General features: G+C 56.1%; 1 protein-coding gene across 1 annotated transcript in view; it reads left to right on the top strand.

Annotated features, from left to right (window-relative positions):
• Nucleotides 1-25530, top strand: part of RUNX3 (RUNX family transcription factor 3) — a 64842-nt gene that overhangs the window by 28908 nt on the left and 10404 nt on the right. Inside the window, exons 3-5 of the mRNA XM_030805739.1 lie at nucleotides 6779-7044; nucleotides 8916-9072; nucleotides 17345-17449. Coding sequence (XP_030661599.1) covers nucleotides 6779-7044; nucleotides 8916-9072; nucleotides 17345-17449 — 528 coding nt within the window. The remainder of the gene's footprint in view (nucleotides 1-6778; nucleotides 7045-8915; nucleotides 9073-17344; nucleotides 17450-25530) is intronic.

The following is a 25530-nucleotide window of genomic DNA, read 5'->3' as shown; positions in this document are numbered from 1 at the left end:
TGGCACAGGCTGTGACCTTGAGTGAGACTCTTCCTCCCTAGGCCTCAGTTCTGTCATTTGAGAAATGGGGATTTGGATTTGATATCTCAGAGCCCTTTCGAGTCTGACATTGTAAAATTCCGAATCCTGCCCACAGTTCTTCTGCCAGGATTCTAATTCTATTCCATGACTGTAACTTCGAGCATCTGGTTTTAGTCCACAAGAATAGAGTGTAGTGGTAGGCAACGTGGGTTCTGGGGCCAGGCTGCCTGGTTGGAATCCTACCTCTGTGGCTTCCCAGCAGTGCCAACTTGGGCAAGTTACTTGAGCTCTCTAAGCCTCAGTTTTCTTTCCTGTAAAATGGGAGTGATAACTGTCGCTACTCCCTAAGAATACTGTGAAGCAAAAATGTGTGTAAAGCAACAGCCACTCAGAAAAGCTCTTTCCCTCCCTGCCTGCCAGGGCTGAACCCCACCCTGGGGGAAGGGTACATGTTTCCCAGAAGCCCCCCTTGGCTCCAAGCTGCCCAGGTCCCTCTCACCACTCCGTGCCTCCCGTGTTTGATGGTTCTGCTGTCAGGTAGCTCTGCATGCACCTGCTGCTTTGGACGGAGAGCTCTGCGCTGAGAGCAGCAGTCAGAGTGCAGACCGCCCCTCCCTGATCGAGGAGTGGGGGTGCTGGAAGGGCTCCTGAGAACTTGTTTGAACTTCTCAGATTCTGAGGCCCACAGAGGAAAAGCTCTTTACTTTCGGAGCCTGGGTTTCCCCATCTGTAAAATGGAGAGAATAAAATCTCTGCCCTGCAGAGGCACCTGAGGGTGAGCGACAATTGGCGGAAAACTCCCAGCATGCGGCAGGTGTCCAAAAAATTAGGGCACTTATTAGTCATAGACCAATGATCAAAGTCACAGACCAAATAACTGTCTTCTAGAAGCATTTCCCTGATTTACAGATGACAAGAGTGAGTAGCAGGGAGGGTGGTGGGAAGGCCCCACCAAGTGATGGGATCTGAAACCAGAAACCCCTTCCCTGGTAACCGATGGAGCCGGTTTTTCTGCTCTGCGCTCCCGCAAGAGAAGTCTCTTTTCTCCGTCCTTGCCTCCCTTTCTCTCTCCCATCCTCAAAGCAGAGCACCCTCTGACCACCCACCTGCAGAACAGGGTGGGGTGGGCGTGGAAGGATCCGAGGTCATGTGGACGCAAGGGAGCTGGCGCCCCGCGGGAGGTGGAGAGGAGGTGGGTGGGGAGGAGGGGCCTCGGGTCACAACGAAACCCTGGGGTCCTGCGGAACCCGCTTGGCATGTAGAGGGGCCTTGAAAGTGCACCCCCACATTCAGATGCAAACACTGAGGCCCAAAGGGAAACACGTCTGACTAGCACTTCCCCTGGGCGAGAGGCACTGAGAGTGGCATCAGGGCGCTACTGTGTGAGGCCCAGGACTGGGCTGCAGTCTCCTGCAAGGCAGAGGTCCTGTCCAACTGCATTTTGCCTCGAGGTGCTTGCTCCTGGCCTTGCTGGAGCTCCTTCCAGATCCTGATCACGCCTCTCCCCTTTCTGGGCTTCAGTGTTCCCATCTGTAAACTGGGGACTACTGCCAATCCTGCCTCCTCGCAGACTGGTTCTGAGGCCAAAGGACGGCAGGTGGTGGGTGAACCTTGGCTATCACAGGACCCTCCTGAATGACCCTGGCAAGTCCTTCCTGACTCCCTGCAGATTTGAAGAGTTTGCTGATTTCCAAGCCCAGGGCTGCTTAGCAGGATTTACCACCCCACCTCCCTCTCCCCATCACAATAGCTCTTTCCTCTGTATCTAGATGCTAGCTCTTCCCATTACTCAGCCACTAGGAGGAGAGTGCTGACATGCTTGGCCAGGTGATGCCTTCATGCCCCATATTTTGAGCCAGAGCAGGCTTTTAACCCGGGTCCGGCCCTCTCTAGCCTGGCCGACCTGGGACAACGTTCCTCTTTGCTTACGTGGGCATAACACCTACCACATACGACGCCGTGGGGATTGAATACCATGAGTAATGCCCACGTGCGGTGCCTGGCACAAGGTAAAGCCTCAGCACCCCCAGCTGTTACTGTTCTTCCCATTTTACCCTCGGGGACTAAGGCTCAGGGGAGCATGGACACCAGGCAAAAGTCTCAGACCGCAAAGGCAACATCTGGGTCCTAACACCCCCACCACCCTGCTCTCCCCTGCTCCTTCTCCCTCCCCTCCAAGTCTGGCACTTTCCAAAAAGAAAGAAAGATCTCTGTAATTTGAGAAGCATATTTGTGCTCCCACACATTCTGAATCCTTCCAGAGAGGCTGCCCAAGAGAGATGACCCCAGAGCTGGACTCTCTGGAGCTGGACCCCCGGCCTGCAGGAGACAACCCCTCAACCCAGATATATTGCCATTTTTCGTTAACATTTCTTGCTTATATGTTCAGAGATCATTATCTGAAATCAGGACGCAGATGAGTCCTAGTTTACTCAGCAGCATTTTCTTTCTGTTTCTTCAAATAATCCATCATCAATCACAATGATGCCCCTCCCCTCCTAGAGGGAATCCTTAATCCCCCTCCCGTGAAATGGAGTGGTGAGAATGACCTCCATTGACAGAAGAGGAAACTGAGGCTCAGTGAGGGGCGTGAATGTCCCCTTTGAGTTCTAGGGCACTGGGCAGGAGATCGGTTTCACCACCGGTCCCTCTGGACAGGGGCTTTAGGGCCAGGCTGGGAGAAATTTTCAGTTCTAGAAGAGAGTCCTCTGCCTTCTTCGCTGGACTAGGCTCCTGTGTGATTCAGGATATGGGGGACAGAGGCCTCCTGGGAAGGAAACAGGGTCCCTGGCAGTGTCCGCTGAGGCCCAGTTGCTACTCAGGAAAGGGTCTGCCTACGGGAGGGTGGCCGGCTGGGGGCGAAAGTGAGGTTCTGAGAGGAATGGTCAGACGGGCAATCATCAAGACCTAGCTCCGGCTGCCCTGTGATGGTTGCTGGAAACCCCACTGTGAGCTGACTCCACGTGGAGGTAGGTCACAGCCAGCCCTTCCCTCCCCCAGGCAGCCCCTGGGTGAATCGAGGGATCAGGACAGCATGGACTGGCTTGGAGTCCTGGCAAGCTTTGAATATGAGAACTGGACATTTCACAGATGGAAGTGGGAGGCCCAGAGAGGGGAGGGGTGGGTCAAAGCCCCCCAGCAAGGATTGAGAGGCCTTATTTTTTCGTAATGACAGTGATGGCTCCCCGAGGCTGGAGCACCCTCCATGTGCCAGGCCTGTGCTAAGCACTTTACACACAATTCTCTGAGGGGCCACTATGAGTGCCCCCACTTTACAGATGAAAGAAATAAGGCTCAGAGGTTTAGGCAACTTTCCCTAGAGCGCTGTGGGTGAGGGAAGACATGCTCAGGCAGAGGGACTGTGGACCCCAGCTCCTTCCATAGCCCATGGACCTCTTAGGCCGTTTCCCAGGGCACACCTGCCCCTTGTCTGGTACATCTGGGGATCCCTGTCCAGGCGCCACAGAGTCCCCATGAATCACACCTGCCCTGGGAAGCCGGCACCCTCACTGCCAGGAACGCACTTAGAGCGCACTCCTAAATGCCAGAGGGAGACGAATCCCCTTCCTGGGGTAAAGGAGCTGGCTCTATTTGCCCGGGGATGGGTTTACCTAGCTCTAAGTCAAGGTAGGGTAGGGGAGTGTCCTGACATTCTGCTTCCTAGCCCCGCTGTGGACAACTTAGGGTGCTCTTAGGTGGGGGCCACTGGGGAGAAACTGGGTTGTTTGTCCATCGACCTGATGGAAGAGGGAGAAAAGACGACGGTCCATGCCAACTGGGGAAGGGCGAGGGTGTCTGCATGCCCCAGGTGGGGGAGTGGGAGCTGTCCCTCCCATCAAACAGACGACAATGTTTGTTGGTCCGGGTTGGGGAGGAAGCAGGTGGAAATTGAAAACAAGCTAGCCTGTTCTGTGGGTCTTCCCCGGGTGCCTGAAAACGCGAAGGCAGAAGGCGTCCATCTTATCAGACGTGAGGAAGGCGGCCTTGGTTTGACACAAAGCCATCGGTTTGTCCGAGACCTGGCCGCATGGATGGCAAGGAAAGGGCAGCTCCTCGGGGGCGGTCGCCGCGCCTGCACCCGGGGCCGCAGCTGGCGAGCATCTGTAGCCCAGCCCCGCCCGCACCTCGGAGGCTGGCGGGGCGCGGGCGCCAACTAGCGGCGACTCCTGCCACTGTGCCTGCCAGGCGGCCCGGCGACCTTAGTCTGGGGACCCAAGGGCCTGCACCCGCCCCACCCCCCCACACCCGCCCCACCCCCCCACACCCGCCCCCCCCCCCCCGCCGCCCTGGTCCCTTGGATCTGGTGCCCACGGGAAGCCAGCGCCCTACGGAGAGCCGGAGCCGTGCCAGGCCCTGCGCCAGGTGCCAGGGCCCACAAGAGTCCCTCATTTTCTGGAAACCTGTCTGTGAACCCGTCATAAGGGGAGAGGGAGAAATCAGGCGGAGGAACAAGCAAAGGGCACGGTGCAAACCGAAACCATTCGACAAATGGAATTTACCACCACTTGAAACAGCGGGTCATGGTCCCGCAACCGCTCCAGGGCAGCACGTGTTGCCCGCCCCGGGCCAGGGCCGTACCTGGCCACGACGCGCTGGGCCTTCCCGGAGACGTTCCCGGAGGTGGCAGCGCCCAGGCTGGATCGCTCGCTTTCCTCTAGTTCTGCTGCTCCTGCCAGCGCGTCCGAGGGCGCGTGGGCCTGGGTCCGCAATCGACAACTGCCAGGCGCAGGCTCCCTTAAAAGGTTCAGTAAGGGACCTTTGCCGTCCTTGCCTTCGACACGGCCTGAGGGCGTGATATGAGGGCCCGAGGTGGGTAGGGGCCAGCTCTCCCGGTGGTCGGGGTGAGGTCAGAGTCCTTCGCCCCTGGAGCGCACGCGGGGCTTGATTTCGTTTGGCGACGACGAAATGGCGAGCGCTGAGCCGGGGTCAGATCCATGATGAGACCTTGCGGCCACCGTCGGATCCTAAGCTTCTTTGCTTCCGAGGCTTGGAATTCATCGTTTTGCACCTGTCGAGAGCCGGGGGCAACGAAAATCTAGCCCCGTCTCCAAAGCGGCGGGGAGGCTCAGCACGCGTTCGTTCCCCAGAGTCTAGGGAGGTGTCTGGGGCGATAATTCGGAATGATTGTGGCTTGATCTTTCCCGTTGCCCTCCCAGCTGTAGCCGGCCCCTAGGCCTGCTCGACTGACTTAGGAGGCGGGAGAGGATGGGGTTGTTTGCAGTGAAGCCCAGGAGAGGTTGGGCCACGCGGCTGGGAGTGGGAGCGGGGACCCGGAGCCGGACGGGCAGGCAGTGCCTTGGCGAAGCTGTCCGCGGTCCCTGCGGTGCAGCCGGAGCGCACGGGCCCAAGAAGAAGTGGGGTTGGACCCGCGGAGGCCACTTTCCACCCGCATGGAGAAAGAAAATTCTCTCCTCTGAAAGCGAGGGCCCTTAGCTTTGCAGCCACTGCTGTTTTTCTTTCGCCACCGACGCGCGTACCGTTTCACGATGCAGGACCGTGGTTACATGCGTAAAGGGGAAAAAAATCAGGAAAACGCATTTTGCAGGCTTCGTCGTGTTTTTCAAAGAGCCACAGGCCGCCACAACGAAGAACGACGCCGCGAGGCCTGCAAGGTCCTGAAACTTGTTTTGAGGGGAGAGCAGAGAGGAAAGGGGTTGTTGGCCCCAGGCTACTTAGGGTCCCTAGGAGACTCCCTTCCGCCTGTCCCCGGTTTGGCACAGGGACCACCGAGGCTGGGACCAAAGCCGCGCAGGGCTGGGAGCAGCAAAGGCCGCCCGCCGGGCGTGGACGGCGCACAAAATCCCGTGCGGGTGGAGGCTCTTGGGTCAGAATAATGTGCGGGACGACGGAGGTGAGTAACGTCTTTGGGGCGGCTCCCAGTGCGGCGTCACCGGCCCTGAGACCCCGCGGCCCCCAGCCCGGGGTGGCAGAAGTCACAGGCCCGAAGCAGCAAGAGCTGGGGAAGCCCGGCCGCGGCCAGCGGGGAGGAGGAGCGAAGGGGGTTGCGCCCCAGCGTCAGGGAGCTACGACCCGGGAGAGGGCGGCCAGGGCGCCTTCTGTGGGACCCGGACGTTCTAAGCAAATTTCTAGCGTCTGCCCCGGGCTCCCAGAGCTCTCGGGGGCCCTGGGCTGTGGCACCGGGGCCTCCTCCGCGGGGTGGCGCCTTCCGCCCCTCCCCGTTGGGCGGCCCCCGGCAGGCCCCGTTCCTCCCCGCGAACGCCACCGAGGTGCACGCGATGGGGGCTCCGCCGATTGGCTGTGCGGCGCGTCGCTCCGCCGGCCCCGCCCCGCGGGCCCCGGGGGTACTAACCCCGCGCGGGCGGCCGCGGCCCCGCCACTTGATTCTGGAGGATTTGTTCTGGGGCTGCGGCCGCGGAGTCGGGGCGGCCGCGGGCGAGCTTCGGGGCGGGAGGCGGCGGCGGCGGCACAGCCCCGCGCGGGCCCCGCCGCGGCCCAGACAGCCGGGACAGCCGCGAGGGGCGGCCGCACGCGGGGCCGCGCGCCGAGGATGCGGGACTAGCCGGGCAGGCTGCGGGCGGCCGTCGGGCCAGCGAGGCCTCGCAGCGGGCGGGCCCTGGCGAGTAGTGGCCGGGCGCCGCCCCCTGCGCCCTGAGGCCCCGGCCCCGCCGCTTCTGCTTTCCCGCTTCTCGCGGCAGCGGCGGCCGAGGAGGCGCCCGCGCCGGCCGCCCCCGGGGGAAGCCGCGCCGTCGCCGCCCGCCCGGCGCCCTGACGGCCGCTGTTATGCGTATTCCCGTAGACCCAAGCACCAGCCGCCGCTTCACACCTCCCTCCACGGCCTTCTCCTGCGGCGGCGGCGGCGGCAAGATGGGCGAAAACAGCGGCGCGCTGAGCGCGCAGGCGGCCGTGGGGCCCGGAGGGCGCGCCCGGCCCGAGGTGCGCTCGATGGTGGACGTGCTGGCGGACCACGCGGGCGAGCTCGTGCGCACCGACAGCCCCAACTTCCTCTGCTCCGTGCTGCCCTCGCACTGGCGCTGCAACAAGACGCTGCCCGTCGCCTTCAAGGTGAGTGCGGGACCCGGGGCGGGAGGGCGCCGGCCCTGGGGCTCCGGGCGTCTGAGCTGCGGGAGCCAGAGCCTCGGGAGCAGTGGGGAGGGGAGGTGCCCGAGACGCCGCGGAGACACCCGGGCACCCGGTTCAGTCTCGCTGCGCGCTCGGCTCCGGGACCTCGGCGTTCCGTTTTGGATGCGCCCTGCAGGAATGACTTTTAAGGGGGTTGCCCCGCTCGCTCCACCTGGGTTTTGGGGCGCCCTGCGTAGAGACGTTGGTGCGGAAATGGGCGGATGGAGTTTTGCGCCCCCCTAGCCAGATCGCTCAGATACAGCCCTGCGGGTAACCGAGAAGAGGATCCCGGGACCGGGGCAAGGACACCGCGGGTGGGGTGCGAACGGTGAAAGGGCCTATCCTCCGCCGCCAGCACCCCTCCTCCCGCGTCGCTTCGCTAAAGCTTCCTGCTCACACCCTCGGGCTTCCGAAATTTTACCGGACGGCGCTAGGCCGGGATCGGGGCACTGCTCTCCAGACGTTTGCTCGGGGATATTATGCGTCCCGAATGGCGGGTTGAGACTGGGGGACCCCTAACGCTGGCCCCCAGCCATTTAGAGGACCTTTTTCTTTATGCCAGGGAGTAGGCGACTGTTTCATTTTCATTTTTTTAAGGGGGCAGCGAGATGAAACGAAAACGCCTCGGTTTTCCCCTAAACCTCTCACAGCTGCCGTGAGAAAAGGGCAGGGCAGGAAGGGCCGGCAGCTGGGGGTGGTGCTGCCCGAGGTGGCTGGAAGCGGCGGCCGCTGGCCGCTGAGGCGGTCCCTGCTCCCATTAAGACGACTCCAAATGGGAAAAAAAGGAAGAGTGGCTCTTTGAGGTCTCCCGGGTGACATCTTAAAATACCAGTGGGGGAAATCTCGCCGGGAGGGGGGGGAGGCCCGTGTGACTTTAATCGTCAGATCGGAGGTTTTACTGTCACTTGGAGCTTAAAAGGAGTCTTTGAAATTAAAAGAAGACAGGATGTTGACAGGAAATCTGGTCTTTTTAATCAGATCCCAAACATTTTCTCCTTGAAATTTTTACCATATGGACCCCCAGTCCCTGCACGCGGCGGCCACGTTTAAATGGTTGTGACTCTGTTTAAAGTCTGATTCTTTTTCAAAAGGCATCTGCCTCTCCGTGCTCCTGGGAGTGGGGGATTTGGGAGAGATGGTGTTTAGGGGGACATCGCCACCCCCATCCTGCAATTCCTGGCAGGTGCATCCTTCCATTATCAAAAGCCCCACTCTCACTTTAAAGGGGTTTTCTGGGTGACCTTTTTCAAAACACCAGTGAGTTTTGCATTCTGCATTTTCTCTGCATAACGAATTTAGGCTCTGCAGAGGCCAATAAACTGGGCCTGGTCCACATGTCAGGGCCAAATTTCATGCCCTAAACAGCTCTTGCATAAATGGAGTGGGGGTAGCAGCCCTGTTGTTATTATTGTTGATACTCTTTTTCATTTGGAGACTTCGTTGCTAGGAGCATGTTGATTCCTCTTTCGCTGCAGCCGAAGACAACAGGGGAACTGCACCCCACATCATAGTGACTGAGCTGACTCACAGCTCTGGCTTAGATTTCATTGAAAGGATGATTTCTTGGGACACAGTTTATGTAAGCAGTTGATCTAGGATTTTGGTGTGGAAGCTCAAGATTCCATCTTCTTGTTTTCGTGATATTTGGGGGAAGGTCTTTATTGTTTTTAAGCCTCTTTCACTCTGCACTGGAGAAATACGCAGTGCGCCTGGGACCTAGGGGAGCTGCCCAGCCCAGCCCCTCCCCTCCTTTCCCTGGCCTCCCTCTTCCTTTCTAAGCTGTCCCCCTGCATCCCCCCGCCCGGTGTCTTCAGGTGGTGGCACTGGGGGACGTGCCGGATGGTACGGTGGTGACCGTGATGGCAGGCAATGACGAGAACTACTCCGCTGAGCTGCGCAACGCCTCGGCCGTCATGAAGAACCAGGTGGCCAGGTTCAACGACCTTCGCTTCGTGGGCCGCAGTGGGCGAGGTAAGTGGAAGGGAGGCCTCGCCAGTTCAGCATTGGCAATGGCAGGGGCAGCAGGGAAGGAGGTTGAAAGAGGGGCCTTAGAATCCCGAAAAACAGGTCTCCAGATGCAGCTCTGTCTAAAAACAGCAATTTGTAATCCTGTAGGATATTACAGATCGCTTTGAGGAGGTGAGGAAAGTTATGGTTTCTTGCCAGAAAAAGACACAATTTTCTCCCAGTTTCTAGGGTTTACCAGCTCCTGAAACCGTTCATGCCACCCCCTCTTTCCCGGTTAAGCACACCTGGTCTCACAAAAAATGCTGGCAGGAGATGGTGGATTAACAAGCTCAAAAAGGGAGCTTATAGGTCTTTCAGCAAGGTGGTTGCAGGACAAGTCCCTGGTCTGTGGGGCCCAAGCACCCCAGCCACTCTCTCCAAAGGGGGCAGAATCTCCCCCACACTCTGAGGCTCTCTCTCCAGCTGTGGTCTCCCAGACCCAGTTTCGCAGCCCCTTTGAGCCCTAGGTGGTCTGGAACGGAAGCTAACGCAGCTGAATGTTGGAAAGCAGAGCTCGAAGCCTGCCATCTCCTGCCCCAGAGTCAAGGCTGGTGTGCCACCTTGCCTGTCTGACCGACCTTGGGCAGTAGAAGGAAGGCGGGACAGGGGTGGGGGGGCTGTTGAATGGGAGGCTTCTGGGACCTGAAACCCATCATCACTTAACTCCTGGATGGGAAAGTCCTAGAAACCCTGCCCCCGTGGAATGGAGGCCTGAGAGTCCACTGGCCCTTTAAGACCAGCCTGCCTATGAGAAGTGGCTGAAGTGGGAGTCGCCCTTCCCAAGCACCAGGCCCGCCTCCAGCTTTGTTAAGAAGTATGCTGGGTTCCCTCTGCTCCCCAACTCCACAGCAGGCTGAAGCGGCTGAAGCAGAACCGTGCTTTTCATCACCAATAAACAGGACCTTCTCAAGGTTCTAGTTCCCTCTGAGCTGCCAGCCCCGCTCTGAAACGGGCATCTGGGCACCATTTTTTCCTTTCCAGCCATTCAATGTATACATACAAATGTCAACCATATTTTGACTTTTCAGCATTAATTAAAACCAGGACATTATTTGCATGTAATAACTGTTTACTTGTTACTTTTTATGAAACTGAAATAGTTTACATTCTTTCAAACATTTCCTGTTCCTGTTGGCTCCCTTCCCCACGCACAGATTTCTTTCAAACGGTGCCCTTAACTGGTTGCAGGTTGATGGATGGAAAATGTTTGCTTTTATGAATTAAGCTTTCATTGCTGCCCCTAATTACTCTCCAGGTCCCTTTTGTCATCCCCAATCTCTCAAACCCTTTGCAACTTAATCCCCGCCCTGAGAGGAGAGTCACTGGTCCCTGGTCGGTGGCAGACAAGGCTGATGGCTCTGCTGACTGTGGGGCAGTGGCCAGGTCTGCTAGCCCAGGTGTGTGTCCGGGGCACTATAGCTGCTGCCTGTTGTGAGGCGGGCAGAAGGTGCTGTTGATCTGGGAGCCCAGCAAGGCATCAGGAACTTGATTCTCCCTTTCCACTCCCTCTCCTGGGAGGTGAGAGAAAGAGAAGAGACGACAATTTTCTGAGTTACCGAGACCTTGTCTGGCCGTTCTGCACACTGAGGATGATTTTTTTTTTAGGGGTTTTCATGCCCACAGACCTTGAGCCCCCGTCCCCAGGCCTGCAGGGAGGGAAATGGGTTTCCAAAGCGTTGGTTAGGAGCTTGCCCTTGTAGCAGGAATGGCCGAGGCTGGGATTATGGCTCTGGGAGATGCGAGAGGCTGAGTTTATAAGCCGTTCTGTCATCTGTCTCCTCTCAGTGATCCATAACCAGTCTCAGTGGTCCTGGGAGGCAGGAAGTGATCTGAGGAGGAGTTCCGATGTCTGAGGAACTGTGGCTAAGGCGTTCAGCCTTCAGAGGTTGGAGGTCTTTGAGAACCTGCATTCTAGTATCAGCCACCCTGCGTTTGAGTCCCAGCTCTGCTAATGACTTGCTGGAAGACATTGGGCAAATGACTTAACCACTCTGTGCCTCAGTTTCCTCATCTGTGAGATGGGGATGATAATGGTACCTATCTCATGAGATTTGGGGAAGGTTAGGGCAATTGATACAAGTGTATCAGCTGGCGCATATTGAGAGCTGGATACATGTTAGAGATTTTGTTACTTCAAATGCTTGGGACTGGAGGAGGACTTTGAGGTCCCTTTGAGCGGTGACAGCCACTGATTCTCTGATTACTGTGTGGTTTGGGCGGGGGTGGGGGAAACCCAGAAGGTGTGAACTGCTGAGTGGGAGAGGTGGAGGCGGTTGGCAGGGAGGAAGGAGGGTGCCGGGTCCGCTGGCATGCAGACACACATCTGCGGTGCCCATCCTGCTGACTGGGAAATTCCCACCTGAGAGAACAGTCAGTGGTTGACAGTGACAGTCTGGGCCACTTTAGGATATGGGACACTTTGGGAGTTAAGGTCGGGGGTTGGGACCCAGAACCCTTGCCTGGTCCTCTGACTTCTGCCAGAACTAAGAAGTCTGATGGAAACCTCTGCTTGTTTCCTCAATTTTTAGTTCTACATTCTGTCTGAGTTCCAGGAAGATGGCTTTCCATGAAAGACATGCACCCAGTAACACCGCAGAGCTCTTACAATAGGGCTGAAGGTGTGAACCAAGAAAAGGAAGGGAAGAAAACCAGGTCATTGCTGTCTCCTGCAGTGATTAGGGCTGAGGTCCCTGCCCTGCCAGACACCAGGAGGCTTTCTTACAATATATATTTTGTATCAAGCCTTACTATTCTACATTGAAATGTGTAAATAACGTAACCTACCTATTGACATGCAGTTGCAAACTATGTTATTCCATAGCTGTGATGGAGAAAAAAAGGGAAAGTAATTTATAATAAAACACTGATTTGAATATGTAAACGTTGGGGCCACAGGACTCCATGAGGTGGACGAATGCCTTCTACGCAGAAGTCCACAGCAGAGGGAACAGGCAGGGCGGCAGGGCTCAATCTGAACCTGGCCTTGCTGCCAATACCATGACTTTCTGAAGTTGTCAACAACTCTTGGCAAAGCGCTGAACAAAATTAAAAAAAAAAAAAGAACTGTCTTTCCTTCTGGAAAATTCAGTAGATATTAAAAGTACGAAAAAAAAATCCCTTGTTTTATGTAAAACTGAGTTAGGTTCATGACTCAGAAGATTTTTTTTTCTTTTACTTTTTTTTGGGACAAGGTCTCGCTCTGTCGCCCAGGCTAGGGTGCAGTGGTGCGATCACTGCAGCCTCAACCTCCTGGTCTCAAGCAGTCCTCCCACCTCAATAGCTGGGACTATAGGCATGCGCCACCGTGCTCAGCTGAGTTTTTAAAATTATTTGTTGTAGAGATGGGGGTGTTGTTCGCCGTGTTGCCCAGGCTGGTCCTGAACTCCTGGACTCAAGCGATCCTCCCGCCTCAGCCTCTCAAAGCGTTGGGATTACAGGCATGAGCCACCGTTACCAGCCAGAGAACTTTTATAAGCAAGTTTTTCCCCCCCAGGAAGAATGAATCTTCACCACCCTGGGCAGTGTTGGGTGCTGGCGTCCCCCACCACATACACACACCCCACCCCTAATGCTGGCAGTGCCACCCCAGCACTGTGTTGACCACACGCCACCACGCATCCCAAAAATGCCCCTCTAGCAGGTGGCCACTGGCCTAAGTGAAACTGAAAAGCGCATGAGCTCTTGAGCTGTGATAGACTGGTTAAAAAGCAACCGTGTGTCGACAGAGATTCAGGGTGCAGTGTGCCGGTGCAGGCTGAGGGGAACCGCTGGTTGGGGGAGAGATGGATGGCTTCTTGGCTGAAGTTGAGAAAACCCCGAGATCCCCTGAGACTGAGACAGGTCCCCTCCCCCGCCCATGCAGCTCCTGTGGGTGGGGCAGGGACCTTATACACATAGGAACCCAGGCAGAGAGGCTCAAGGACTTGCCTGAGGCCCCGCTGCCACCCCGGCTGGTTGATGATGGGTCCTGGAGGAGTTTCTGGAGCCCTGAAGGAAATGCATTTCCCAGACTGAGACTTCTCCCCTGCAACCAGGGCCAGCCCTCAGAGAACCAGTTCCTGGGCTCCTGATGGATTGCACGTTTGCCCGGGGCTCCTGCACGGAGTTATAGCTAGAGGCTGAGAGAGAGGGATGGATGGGTTTGCCGCTGCCAGGCAGAGAGAGAGCTGGGCAGGGCCGGGGGAGCTGAGGGGCACTGAGGGAGACAGCTTTCTCCCACCCCTGCTCCCCAGGCTCCCTGTCTCCCGAGGTCCCGTACGCCTGCCCCTCCCTCTCACTCCTCCTCTCAGGCCCCACACTCCTCTCCTTTGTACCTGGGAGGGGTGGTGACAGGCTCGGAAGCTGGTGGAAGCAGTGGAGGAGTGCTGGTGACCTCGGGGGTGGCATGTGGTTTGCTACCTGGTATGGGTGGGAGCTTCTCACCTCAGGAGCGGGATGTTAGTACCTGTGTGCAAAATGGGAGCCATTATCTCTGCCCTTAATTTATTGAACAGATGTTGAGCACCTCCTATGTGCCGGATGCCACCCTAGGGGCTGGAGACACCACGTGAACAAGGCAAAAACCCGGGCCCCTGGGGAGGTTATAATCTAGTAGAAGGAGACAAAATGTGTAGATGGATTATTAAAAGCATACGCATTGTGAGAAAATTCCAGCAGGTGCAGGGAATAGAGAAGGGGAGTGGGAGGGCCTGTGATACTTCAGGTTGAGCTGCTTAGCGCTTTTTTTTTTTTTTTTTTTTTTTTTGCCCTGTGGGCCCCTCTGATATCTGGTGAAGCCAGCACATCTTTCTCAGAATAATGATATTTTTAAGGTATAAAATCAAATACAAAGTATTACAATGGAAACCAATTCTATGAAAACATAGCAGAATACTTTAAAAATTCTGGTAAATGTGCTGCTTTATTCAATGTATTAAATAAGATCTAGCATTGGGTCTAATGACGACCATGGTTTTGAAGTTGTGACGAGCATAAAAGATATTTAGAGCAATCTGCAGCAACTGTAATGTGATATGTAAGTATCTGTGACGTCTGTTGGTGACAAGGTCACAGGTACGGCTGATAATACCTCTGTGGTTTGTTGCCTACACTCGTACTTGAGAGTGATGCTAAATTTCAGTTAGAGGTTAGGGACAATACAGTTGTAATTTTTTCCTATCCTAGTTCTCAGGCTCGTTCAATTCTACGGAGCCAAGTTAAAAATGCCTTCCACGCATAGTGGCTTACGCCTGTAATCCCAACACTTTGGGAGGCCAAGGCGGGAGGATCACTTGAGCCCAGGAGTTCAAGACCAGCCTGGGCACATAGTAAAAGCTTGAAAAAAGAAACAAAGAAAGAGAGAGAGAGAGAGACAGAGAGAAAGGGGGAGGGAGGAAGGGAGGGAAGGAAAGGAAAGGAAAGGAAAGGAAAGGAAGGAAGGAAGGAAGGAAGGAAGGAAGGAAAATAAAAATTAAAAAATAAAATAGCCGGGCATGGTGGCACTTACCTGTTGTCCCAGCTACTCAGGAGGCTGAGACAGGAGGATCACTTGAGCCCGGGAGGTCCAGGCTGCAGTGAGCTGTGATAATGCCACTGCACTCCAACCTGGGTGACAGATCAAGACCTTGTCTCAAAAAAATTAATTAAAATTAAAAATGCCTACTTCAGATAAAGTGACCAGGGAAGGCCTGACTGAGAAGGTGGGTGACCTGAAGGAGTGTTTTAGTAACCTTTCAAATGCTGCTGTGGGCCCGGGGCCCTGTGGCAGGGCACTGGAGCCCATTAGTCCTCCGTGTCTGCAGTCTGGCCCCTAGGGCTCTGGGCTGTCTGCCTAAACTCCCCGTCATAACCAAGAAGGTGCTGGACAATGCTGGCAGGGTCAGAGGCTCAGGCACCCCAGGAGAGTGCTGGGCTGGTTGGAGGAGGAAGAGTTCCAGGAGAGAAATGACCTCAGAGTGATGAAAGGCAGTAGGAGGGGTTGGGCAGGGAGCCCGAGGCATCTGCCTGGCACTTCCCTAGACCATCTGCACTTTCTGCTTCCAGAAATCATGCAAAGTGGCCCCTGTGATCTGAGAGTGGGAGACCAGGTCAGTTCTGACCTGGGGCTCCGGGGGCAAGTGCAGTCAGAATTTCTATCGCTGCCTCAGCCGGCTGGCTCAGGAAAAGGCTTCTAGGAAGCCCCTCATTTCCCAGCTGGAGTCACACCTCAGTGGGTCTTGAGCTTTAAATTCCCCCTGGTGTCTCAGAGGGCCTTGGGTCCTGTGGCATGGCTCCTGGCAGCCTGGCTGGTTTAATTTTGTTCTGGATTCTCCTGCCTCTGGGGCTAGAATTTTCACTTGATCAGTTGACCGACAAGTACCCGGCCATGCAAAGAGAACTGTGAGATACTGGTCTCCACCCTGAGCTTCATCTCCCACCTGCAACATGGGGCTGTTGAAACTTAGGTGCTCACCTTGGAGGCTTGTCAGGGGGACACCAGAGGGATGCACTTGGGCAGCCTCCCTCCGTGACCAACCTGTGCCAGTCCTGGGGTACAGGTGACAGTGCAAGACCATTGGCCCCTACCCACAGGGAGTTCCCAGGCCTGTACATGGGATCAAGAGGCAGGGATGGGGGATAAAGTCTGGCTTGGGGGATCCGCAAATCTCCCCCGCTCCCTGCCACCAATCTCATAGAGCATGAGGCTGTGGATCATAATAGAGAATAGGATGAGAGGAGGACTCTTACCCAGACTCCCAAAATCCCAGACACATCAGAGAATTCACTGTAGAAAGTAGAGAGAAGACTGTCGAAAGTAAATCTTCATCAACTGCTTTCTACACGGAGAAACCCGTCTAAACATAAAACGATAGAAGAACGAGAAATAGAAGTGAAAATGAAAAACCACCCACCGTGTGAAGGCAAAATGTGCAGGCCTGTGCCCCGGGAAACTGATGGCCACAAATACAGCATGGAAAGTATTAACAAGCTTAATATATAGCGATTTTTAAAAGGCACTAAAACCTTCACAGGAAAGTAAAAGAACATGAAGCAATAATTTGTGTTGGATTATGATGGATAATAATCATATAAAAAGTTTCATTTTCACTAGTAATAGAAAAAAAGGCGAACAAAATCAAGAGCGTGTAAAAGATCTTCCATCTTGATAGACACATCCCTGGGGTGTGACGCAGCCTCACACGCGAGGGTGACGACTAAATCTCTCCGGAGACTCATCTCACTCCAAGAGGGATCAGCGCCCGTAATATGTCCCAACCCTCTGCTGCCGTGAAATCACTCACCGCTTCTTGGAATCTATTCTAAGGAAATAAGCAGAGATGCAGACAAAGATTTTTATAAACAGAACGTCACTTTCATTTTATTTTAAATGGTAAAAAAAAAAAAAAATAGTATTTTAAAAGTTTTTTCCCCTCTCAGGAATTTTGAATGGAGACTTTGGAGCCAAATGTCTATCTAAAAATAGAACAACATTCTGGAAATAACAGTTGTGTCTACAGAAGAAATGTCTGCAGCTCCCAAATCAGTCCTTTTGCAGCTCCAGCTGCACACATCAGTGAGAAATTAGCAACGATGTAAATATCCAAGAGTAAGGAGGTAGATAGATAAAAGATGAGGAGGCTTCCTTTAGTTGAAATATTTTGCAGCCATTAAAAACGAAGTTTATGGAGTTTTAATGACATGGGAAAGTGCTTCTGATGTGATGTTAAATGAAAAAAAAAACAGTATGAAAATCTGTATTTTAGTACCACTGCAACTGTGTAAATATACAAACCCATACAAAAAGAGCTGAAAGGGAAAACATGGAATGGTAACGGTGTCTATCTCCAGCTAGTGGAACCGTGGGAGGGTCTTCTCTTCTTTGTTTATATTTTCTATGTTCTTGAATTTTTCTACAAAGATCACCAATTACTTTCAGAAAATAGAATATACCCATCCTGCTCCCCACCACAAAATCGTGTGGGTTTCTGAATAGAAGAGACAGCAGAAAGGCCAAGAAGAGGGGAACATAAGCCAGGGTGGCCACGGCATGGGGCGGGGGAGGGCGGTGACAAAGTTGGCGTGAGACCCCCAGGGGCCTTGAATGCCAAGCCCAGTGGCTTGAACTTCACCCGAGCCCTATCTTCTGCCCAGGTTCAAAGAGGACAGAGTGCCCCTTCTTGACAGTTAGGGGCTTCCAGGGGTAGGTACAGGTGGGAGAGCAGGGTATTGTGGAAGCTCCAGGTGCCAACCGCCTGCCTCTTTCCCCCACTCTCCCCAGGGAAGAGTTTCACCCTGACCATCACTGTGTTCACCAACCCCACCCAAGTGGCCACCTACCACCGAGCCATCAAGGTGACCGTGGACGGACCCCGGGAGCCCAGACGTAAGTGCCACGGAGCCCCCTGAACCTCTCCGCGGGGGAGGAGGGTCCAGTGCGGGAAGGACAGCAGCTAGGTCAGACAGATGGGGCCCTCCTGGGGGGTTGCGGTCCTTGGCTCTGTGCCCCCACACACTGCGTGCCTGCTGGCAAACCCCTGAACCCTCTGGGCTTAGCCTGAGACTGTGGGAGGCCAGCGAGGAGGCTGGGAGTGGAGATGACTGTCCATGGAGACTGCTGAGGGAGTCAAGGAAAGGAAAAGGATGGAGAAAGCTTTCAGATGTGGCATTTGTGGGGTGCTTGTGTGTTTCTGGGTGGAGGTTGGGTCAGGCTTGCTTTACTCTGCCCCCAGCTTCTCTGCCGGTGGCTGAGGGATCGTGGAGGGCAGGAGTGATCAAAAGTCAGGGGCTGGTCTGGCTGTGAGGCCAGGCCTCTTCCTTGGAAACTGAGTCTTTGAATCTTAGCATGTGACTTGCTCAGGTCACCCAGAGTCCAGGCACCTGGACCCTATGAGCAGGGAGTTCTGGTCCATCAAAGCGAATTTTTGTTTAATTCTCTCTGCTTGCTGAAGGTCAGATTAAGGCTGGGGAAGTGGGAGGGTAGGCCGAGGCTGTGTCCACAGAATGAATGAATGAATGAAAGAAAGAAATAGAGCCAGCCAGCTTCCTGAGCTCCATCCCACCTCCCCGAGGCATTTTCAGCTTGGTGCACTGAGGGTTGGCCCACCCCTCTCTTTCTCAGACATGTGACCCTTTGCAGTTTAGAAGACCTTTTTGCAGTCACTATTGAATGGGGTCTTGGTGACAGCAGAGCCAGAGGGGTCACCCAAGTTCCATGAGGAGAGAATCCAGGCCTGAGGGAGTTGGGTACCTCAATAGGACCTAATGCTGTGCAAGGTGCAAGAAGGCGCCCCAGGCTTCAGTCTTCCCAGAGGCAAGATTCTAGGCTGAGCAGGACTGGGGCAGGAGGCCTGGGGCAGGAGGCCTAGCCCTGGGCTGGCCCCTCCCTTCTTGGGAGTCAGCTGGGCCTGACACCCCATCATCCAATTCCTGGGCCCATCACAGCATCTGGCCACTTGGGAAAGGCTTGGAGCTGAGTCCAGCAGCCCTAGAAGAGTCTCCCTGCAGGGCTGTCAGGGTCACCTCTGCCAGCCCTGAGCCCCTGCATGCATCCTTAGGCCTGCACCGTCAGCTCCCAGCCAGCACTTGCTCCGGCCACACTCGTGCCGGTTCCCTCCTGCTGAGATCAGACATAGACCAGCCCATGCCCTTGGCCTTGGGCTTCGTGACCCTAGGCAAGTCATGTCTTCTTTGTGGCCTCAGTTTTGTCATCTGAGAACTAGATCAGTGACTCCAGGAGCCTCAAGGTGGTGATGGCTGGGAAGCCCTCGTGAGCTATAGAACACCATGGTGCAGAAAGCAGGTTCCGAGCCAGCCTTCTTGGCTGTGGGTCCTTGGGCTAGTCATCTCCGTGCCTCAGTTTCCTGAACTGAAAAATGAGATTCACACAAGCAGCTACCTCATGATGCTACTGCGAGGAAACAGTGGCTTAATCTGTAGAAAGCACTTAGCAGTGGGGGTTGGCAGGTGATCCATCACTTCAGCCAGGGCTGTCATCTGCAGTGTGACCTAGGGCAAGTCACTGACCTCTCTGGGCCTCAGCTCCCTCCTCCTTGAAGTGTGATGATGCCACCCACCCTGCGGGCCTGGAGATCAGGGGCGACATGTGGACAGCACACGGCCGTAGAACAGAGGGGTCCCATGAGTCACTGGGTCCTCAGTGTTCTGTCGTTCTCAGTACCCAGCCCCCTTCCTGCACTCCCACCACCACCATTAGTCAACAGTGAGCTCTCTCATGGGCAGCAGCTGGGTGGCTGCTTTGGTAATAGAGGTACAGGCATCAAGTCTCCATTGAAGGAGGTGGCAGCCCCTGCCCTGCGTCTCCAGGGGCAGGGTCAGCATGGACAGGAGCCTCAGGTGGGCTCTGGTTGGGGATTCGGCACTCAGGAGCCACTCCAGAAAGAGGGAGGCACGGGACAGGGGTCTTGACGCTTGGTGGGAAGATCCCAAGGGGCCGGGCGAGGTTGGCACCTCTGAGAGCCCTCCATGCTCAGCCCAGCCCACCCCAGAGCCGCCCACTCTGCCCTGCTGGGGCCCCTGGATGAGTGTGGAGACTCGGCCCTGCCTGTGGGCGATTCCAGCAGAATCCCCTGCCTGCTCTTCCCTGCCTGGGTCTCCCAGACCTGAGATGGCCCCTTCTGGGGTGAGCTGGAAGGTAAAGGGGTGGCTCAGGACGAGGCAACAAGAGGGAGGGACAGAGGCTGGGCCTGGAGACCCACAGCGTCAGAAGCCAGGCTTGCTGCACCACCTGAGACAGGTGACCTCCCTCTCTGGGCCCCGGCAGGGGCTGGATCAGTGGTGTTATTTACAGAACAGAGCAGAGATGGAGTCGGGGGGCAGTCTACTAGGTCCCCCATCCTTAGGACCTGCCTGCTCCTGTCCCTGGCATATCCTGGCTCTGAGATCAGGTCCCCTCCATACCCTGGGTTGCAGCCCCACTCCTTTGTCTTTGGCCTTGGACAAATCCTTGGCCTTTCAGGTCCTCAGTGTCCCCATCTATAAGAGTGAAGGGACCAGCTGGGCGGCTCCTGGTCACTGAGCAACCCCCTCCCTTGTGTCAGGCCCTGTGCAAAGTCCCCAGTAACTGATCTCTTGGGCAGCCCCAGGAGAGGATAGAGGCCAGGACGCAAAACCTCTTGCCCAAGGTGACTGTCAGCACACCCTGGGGGCTCCGACCCGGGGGCTGCGGGAAGTGAGGGCCACTTGGAAGGGCCTTTTCGCCTCAGTGTGCTCAGCTGTCAAATGGATGGTATTGGTGTCTGCCTAGGGGAGTCGCTGTGAAGGTTGACTGAGTTTACCGTGGCCTGGCCCCAGGAAGTTCCCCCTGAACCTTCATGGGTTGTTACAGGCCTTTTGTGCTCCTGGACTTCCTTTCCCAGCTTTTTTCCTGTTTTGCCACCTCCGACCCTCTGAAATCTGAGCCTGCTGTGGGGTGAAGTGGGAGTAGGGGCTGGTCCTGGAAGCCAAGGACTGGGAATCTGTAGATCCCTGAGGCCGGCTGTGGGTTCTGTGGCCGGGTCGTTCCCCTCTGGTGCCCTGCAGAGCGTGCCCGGCCTGCAGCCAGGTGGCCAGCTGGGTTTGAAGGCTGGCTTGGTGGCTTCCTGCCTGTGTGGCCTTGGTTTCTGAGGTTCTCAGTGCTGGTGTCCCTCAGAGTCACGGGGGGCTGGTTAAGAAGCAGGTTGCTGAGCTGGGTCCAGGATCCCAGCAGGAGGGCCTGTGACACCTGGCAAGTCTGGCATGGACCACTGTGGGGGAATGGCCCTCACGCCCACCTAGCCTGTGCCCGTTGCCCCCTGCCCTCCCTCCCACACCCTGCTCTGGCTACCCTGGCCTCCTGGCTGGTCTTTGAACTTGCCAGGGACACTCCTGCCTCGGGGGCCTTTGCACTGCTCTTTTTTCTACCTGGAACACTCCTACCCTGTCACCCCCAGATGCATGGCCAACTCCTTTACACCCTAAAGCCTCTGCACTTCTCAGCAGTCCCCCTGTTTCAAGTGGCACACACACAGCCTTCTTCACCTCTCCCCCTTTTCCTTCCTGGCTTTAAGGTTACCCCGAGCACTTACCACTACCACCTTCTAAGGTGCTATCTAGTTCGATAGTTTGTTTCATTTGTTATTCATTTCTCCCATTTTGTTTTGTTTTTTGAGATGGAGTCTTGCTCTGTGGCCCAGGCTGGAGTGTAGTGGCAAGATCTTGGCTCACAGTAACCTATGCCTCCCAGGTTCAGGAGATTCTCTTGTCTCAGCCTCCCGAGTAGCTGGGATTACAGGCACACGCCACTACACCCAGCTAATTTTTGTATTTTTAATAGAGACAGGGTTTCACCATGTTGGCCAGGCTGGTCTCGAACTCCCAACCTCAAGTGATCCGCCCACCTCAGCCTCCCAAAGTGCTGGGATTACAGGCGTGAGCCACCCCGCCCGGCCCCCTATTGTTTATGCTCTACAAGGGCAGAGTTCTTTTCTCTGTTTGCCAGGCCCTGGTATAGCTAGACCCCGGGCATGTAGGCAGGAGCCCTTCAGAGCTGCTCCATGAATCGTTGATGAATAAGCAAATGATTCATTAATGTCATTTCGGGTAGTGGGAAGTCCTATGAAGAAAAACAAAGCTGGGAGAAGGAGTGGAGCGTGCGAGGGATGGGACAAGGGATGGGGCGGGGAGGCCTCCTGAAGAGGTGACCTTTGAGCAGGGGCCTGAAGTGAGCAGCCAGCAGAGTGTGGCTGCCGAGGGTTTGGCGTGGGCAGGAGAAGTGACCCTAAGCCCGTAGTTGGGCCTTTGAAGGCCCTAGAGTTTCTGCAGTTTCTTCCTGGGCTGAGGAGAGGCAACCGCTCCAGGTCCCTGGCTCCCAAGATCCCCACAACCCCCAGGAGTGTCCCCTGTGCTAGGGGCAGGGCTAGTGGAGTCTGCCCAGCAGGAGGGAAGGGGTTAACCACAGACCTCCCGGGTTCTCCTAATCAACCCCAGGCCGCTGGAAGCCCCACTTGCAGCCCTGGGAGGGAACCGCTCGCCTCCCTGCCCGCTGGCCCCTGGCCAGCCCATTTCCCTGCCCAGCCACCGACCCGGCTTTCATCTGCTCACAGGGGGCCGATTCACAGCAGACCACCCCAGGCCCGGCACCCGCCTGCGATTCCGCGAGGCTGTTAAGGGTCGGGTGTAAATCTCCTGACAGGCCGCAGAGCCGGCCTCGGGCCCGGCGCCCCACCCTGCTGCTGGGCAGACAGTGGCTGCTGTGTCTGGGTCACAGCCGCACCAGGCAGCCAAGAAGGCTGCCGAGTGGCTTCAGATGGTTGAAGGGCCTGGTCACTGGAGCCCACACTGTCCCCAGCAGACGATGCTCTTCCTGTGGCCCTGCCTGACTCTGTTTTTCCCGAGAGGCTGAACACCGAGCTGGCCTCTCGCCAGCTGGACCTTATGGCCAGGTGACCCAGCTCTTCTCTCATGGAGGTCTTGGAAAGTGATGACCTTAGCAGCTGAGCTCTGTAGAGTGTATGACCTTTCCAGGTTTGAATGTCAAGGGTGCCACACACCCTGTCACCTTGACCGTGTGCCTCCACTTTTCCGTCTGTAAAACGGGGGTGATAGTCACAGCCTGTCAGAGGGATATGACCCTCGGAGACAACATGCATGGCCCACCTTGCACAGTTTCTGGCACATCATGGATGCCTGCTAAAATGGTTGCCACTCCTATCACAGGGGCTTGTGTTGGGCCTGCATGGAGGCAGGGGGGTAACCCTGATGGTCTCTTGGTTCCCCCAGAAGCACCAGGTACCTGGCAGGGGTAGGACCCCAGGCTGGCCAGGCTGGTGGTGGGGAAGGATTCCCTGGGGACAGTGGTGAAGGAGCCGCTAACCCAGAATCCAGCCCTGGTCCTCTAGCTCCCACACTGTGTGACCCTGGTGAGTCCCCAGACTGACTGGGGCCAAGCATTCCTGCTCCCACTTTGGCCTTTATCATATGCCTGTGAGGCTGGTCACCCCCACTGCACAGATGCATCAAAGAGGAGCTGTTTGCCTAGGAGCAGATGGCCAAGTCAGAATGGGAACCCAGAACACCTTCCTCAAAGGCCAAGGCCTGGTGGGCTGTGTAATTCTTGAAACCTTTCCTGACGCTCGGGGGTTAGAGGTGTGATCCCCATTTTGCAGATAAGACAGCTGAGGCCCAGAGGGCAAGAGTGGCTTGCCCAAGACCATGACCACTGGTGGGTGAGAGCTGCCTGGTATGAGCTTGGGGCCACTGGGCCCTTGGGAGGGGCAGGCTGGGATCTGCCCTCCCATAAGTGAGGGTCATAGGCACTAATCCAGGCCGTGCTGGAGGAGCTGTCTGATCTGAGCCCAGCAGCTGGAGGCTGACAGCAGCCAGGACAGGCCCTGAGAGCCAATGCAGGGCTTTCCCCAGCCACCTCAGTCCTCTGCTTTTAAAAACACGTGGCCTGTCCTCCAGCTCATCGGCACCCTCAGGGGTTAGACAGTATGATAACCACTTTACAGATGTGGACACTGTGGCCCAGAGGCAGAGAGTGACTTGGTGGGCTAGAGCAGGGTGTGATTGGAAATTGCACTCTCAACCCTGAACTTCAGATCAGGGAAGGGCCCCTGGTGGGGTCCACTGAGACCTTCTCATCTTCCTCTCTCAAGTCCTATCCTCCTGGGCCTGCAGATAGCAGCTCTGGGCCCCGGGGCTGGACGGGGCCCTAACATCTATTGTGGAGTCCCGATTGTGAAAACACAGGCTCTAGGGAGAGCAGGTGGCCATGTGTCTTCTGCATGACCTTGAGCTCACTGGCTGTCCAGAGCCTCGGTTTTTCACCTATATGATAGGATGGTGGCAGACATTACTCAAGGGGATGCTGCAGGGCGAAACAAGACGGTGCTTGTCAGCTGCTTAGATGCTGCCGTGGAGGAAGCGCCCAGTAAGCATCTGCTGCCGTTTTGATGATTTCCACTCCTGCTGGCGACTGCTTTAAAGGGCAGTCCTAGCCTGCAGAGGTGTGATGGGGCTCTATTGTGGGAGAAGGGGGGCTTCCTGGAGGAGGGGCCCCTGGACTGGGCTTCACAGGACAGAAAGCATTGCTGGCAGAGGCTGTCTTGAGCTGAGGCTCTGAAGACTGGGGGGCAGAGAATATTCGAGAAATACTGGGAACAGCAGCAGCAGGAAGAAGTGGTAGCGGGTGGGCCCTGGGGCCAGCAGCCCTGCCTTCTTTTCTTTCTGGGGCCCCTCTGACCAGCGGCTGATCTTCGCTACCTTAAATCAGGGACTTTCAAAAGGAAGGGGCCTCAATGAGCAGACTGTGCAGAGGGGAAACTGAGGCATAGCAGGACTGGGCCCGAGGTGACGGAGTGGGTTAGAGCCAGAGCTCCCCACCCGGCTCTCGTTCTGGGTAACCGAATGAAAGAGGCTTTTTCTGAAGACCATCTTCTTTCCTCAGGCACAGGAACGTCTGTTCCCAGTGTGAGAGCCCTGGCCCCGTGGCTCTGAGACTCTCTGGCGCCCTGGCCACGTGGGGCCGCCTTGGCTCCCCTCTGCCCCTCCCTGGCAGTGGCTCCAGCGTTCCACAGTAACAAGGAAGCAATTTCCGAAGTGCTGTTGGACTCCCCTCCTCTGGGAAGTCTGCCCTGCGGAGGGCAAGGGAGCATATGGTGGGAGCATAGGTTCTGGGGTCAGATTACCCAACCCACAGCCTGGGTCCCGGAACAGGCGCTCAGCGTCGGTCTCATGGTGAAGCCTCAGTGGCCCCGTCTAAACAATGGGAACACAAAGGGAAAGTGTCAGGAAAAGAGCCCTGGGCTTGGAGTCGGGGGATCCGGGTGTGAATCCTGCCTTGCTGCTCAGGCTCTGTGTTCCTCACCTGACTTTAGCATCCTGGCCCCCACACCCCGGTCTCCAGCATGGGGTGATAGTTCTGCTTCCTTTGGGCATGAGCAGAGATAAAAGTGACGGTCATGATGGTGGTGACCCACGTGGCTGGAAAGTGTCCACACCTTAGGCCAGCACCTCAACCCACAAAGACAGTGTGATAGGGACACCGCAGCTTGGGGTGGGGGAAGGGAGTGTGACTTGAGTGAGGCCACCCGAGTGCAAGTGGCAGGACCCGTCCTCGAACCCAGGCTGGCTGTGAACCCCGCCCTCTTCCGCCAGGCCGCAGGAGTAACTGTAAACACTCTTTGTACATGGTGTGACTCAGAAACAGGGGACTTTATTCTCCTGTGACGAAAGTAACAAGGCCTGAGGTTTTGTACCAGCCCTATTGGCTCCCTTCAAGCTTGTGGCTAAGACACCCAGGTCCTTTGCACTCGGGCTGTTGTCGGATCAGTCTGTGGTCCCCACGTCCACCCGGCAGGCTTCATGCCTGTTAAGATTCTTCTGCTCACTTGTCCCCCGGCTCATCCACGTCTCCCTGCCATTTCCAGTGGCCTCAGGAGCAAGGACAACATTTCCTCCAAGGCCTATTAGGGCTGAGGACTTGGC

Source organism: Nomascus leucogenys, chromosome 24, assembly GCF_006542625.1.
Source record: "Nomascus leucogenys isolate Asia chromosome 24, Asia_NLE_v1, whole genome shotgun sequence".
In the NCBI taxonomy this organism is placed as follows: Eukaryota; Metazoa; Chordata; class Mammalia; order Primates; family Hylobatidae; genus Nomascus; species Nomascus leucogenys.
The sequence above is the reverse complement of the archived record's forward strand: the minus strand, read 5'-3'. Positions and strand labels throughout refer to the sequence as shown.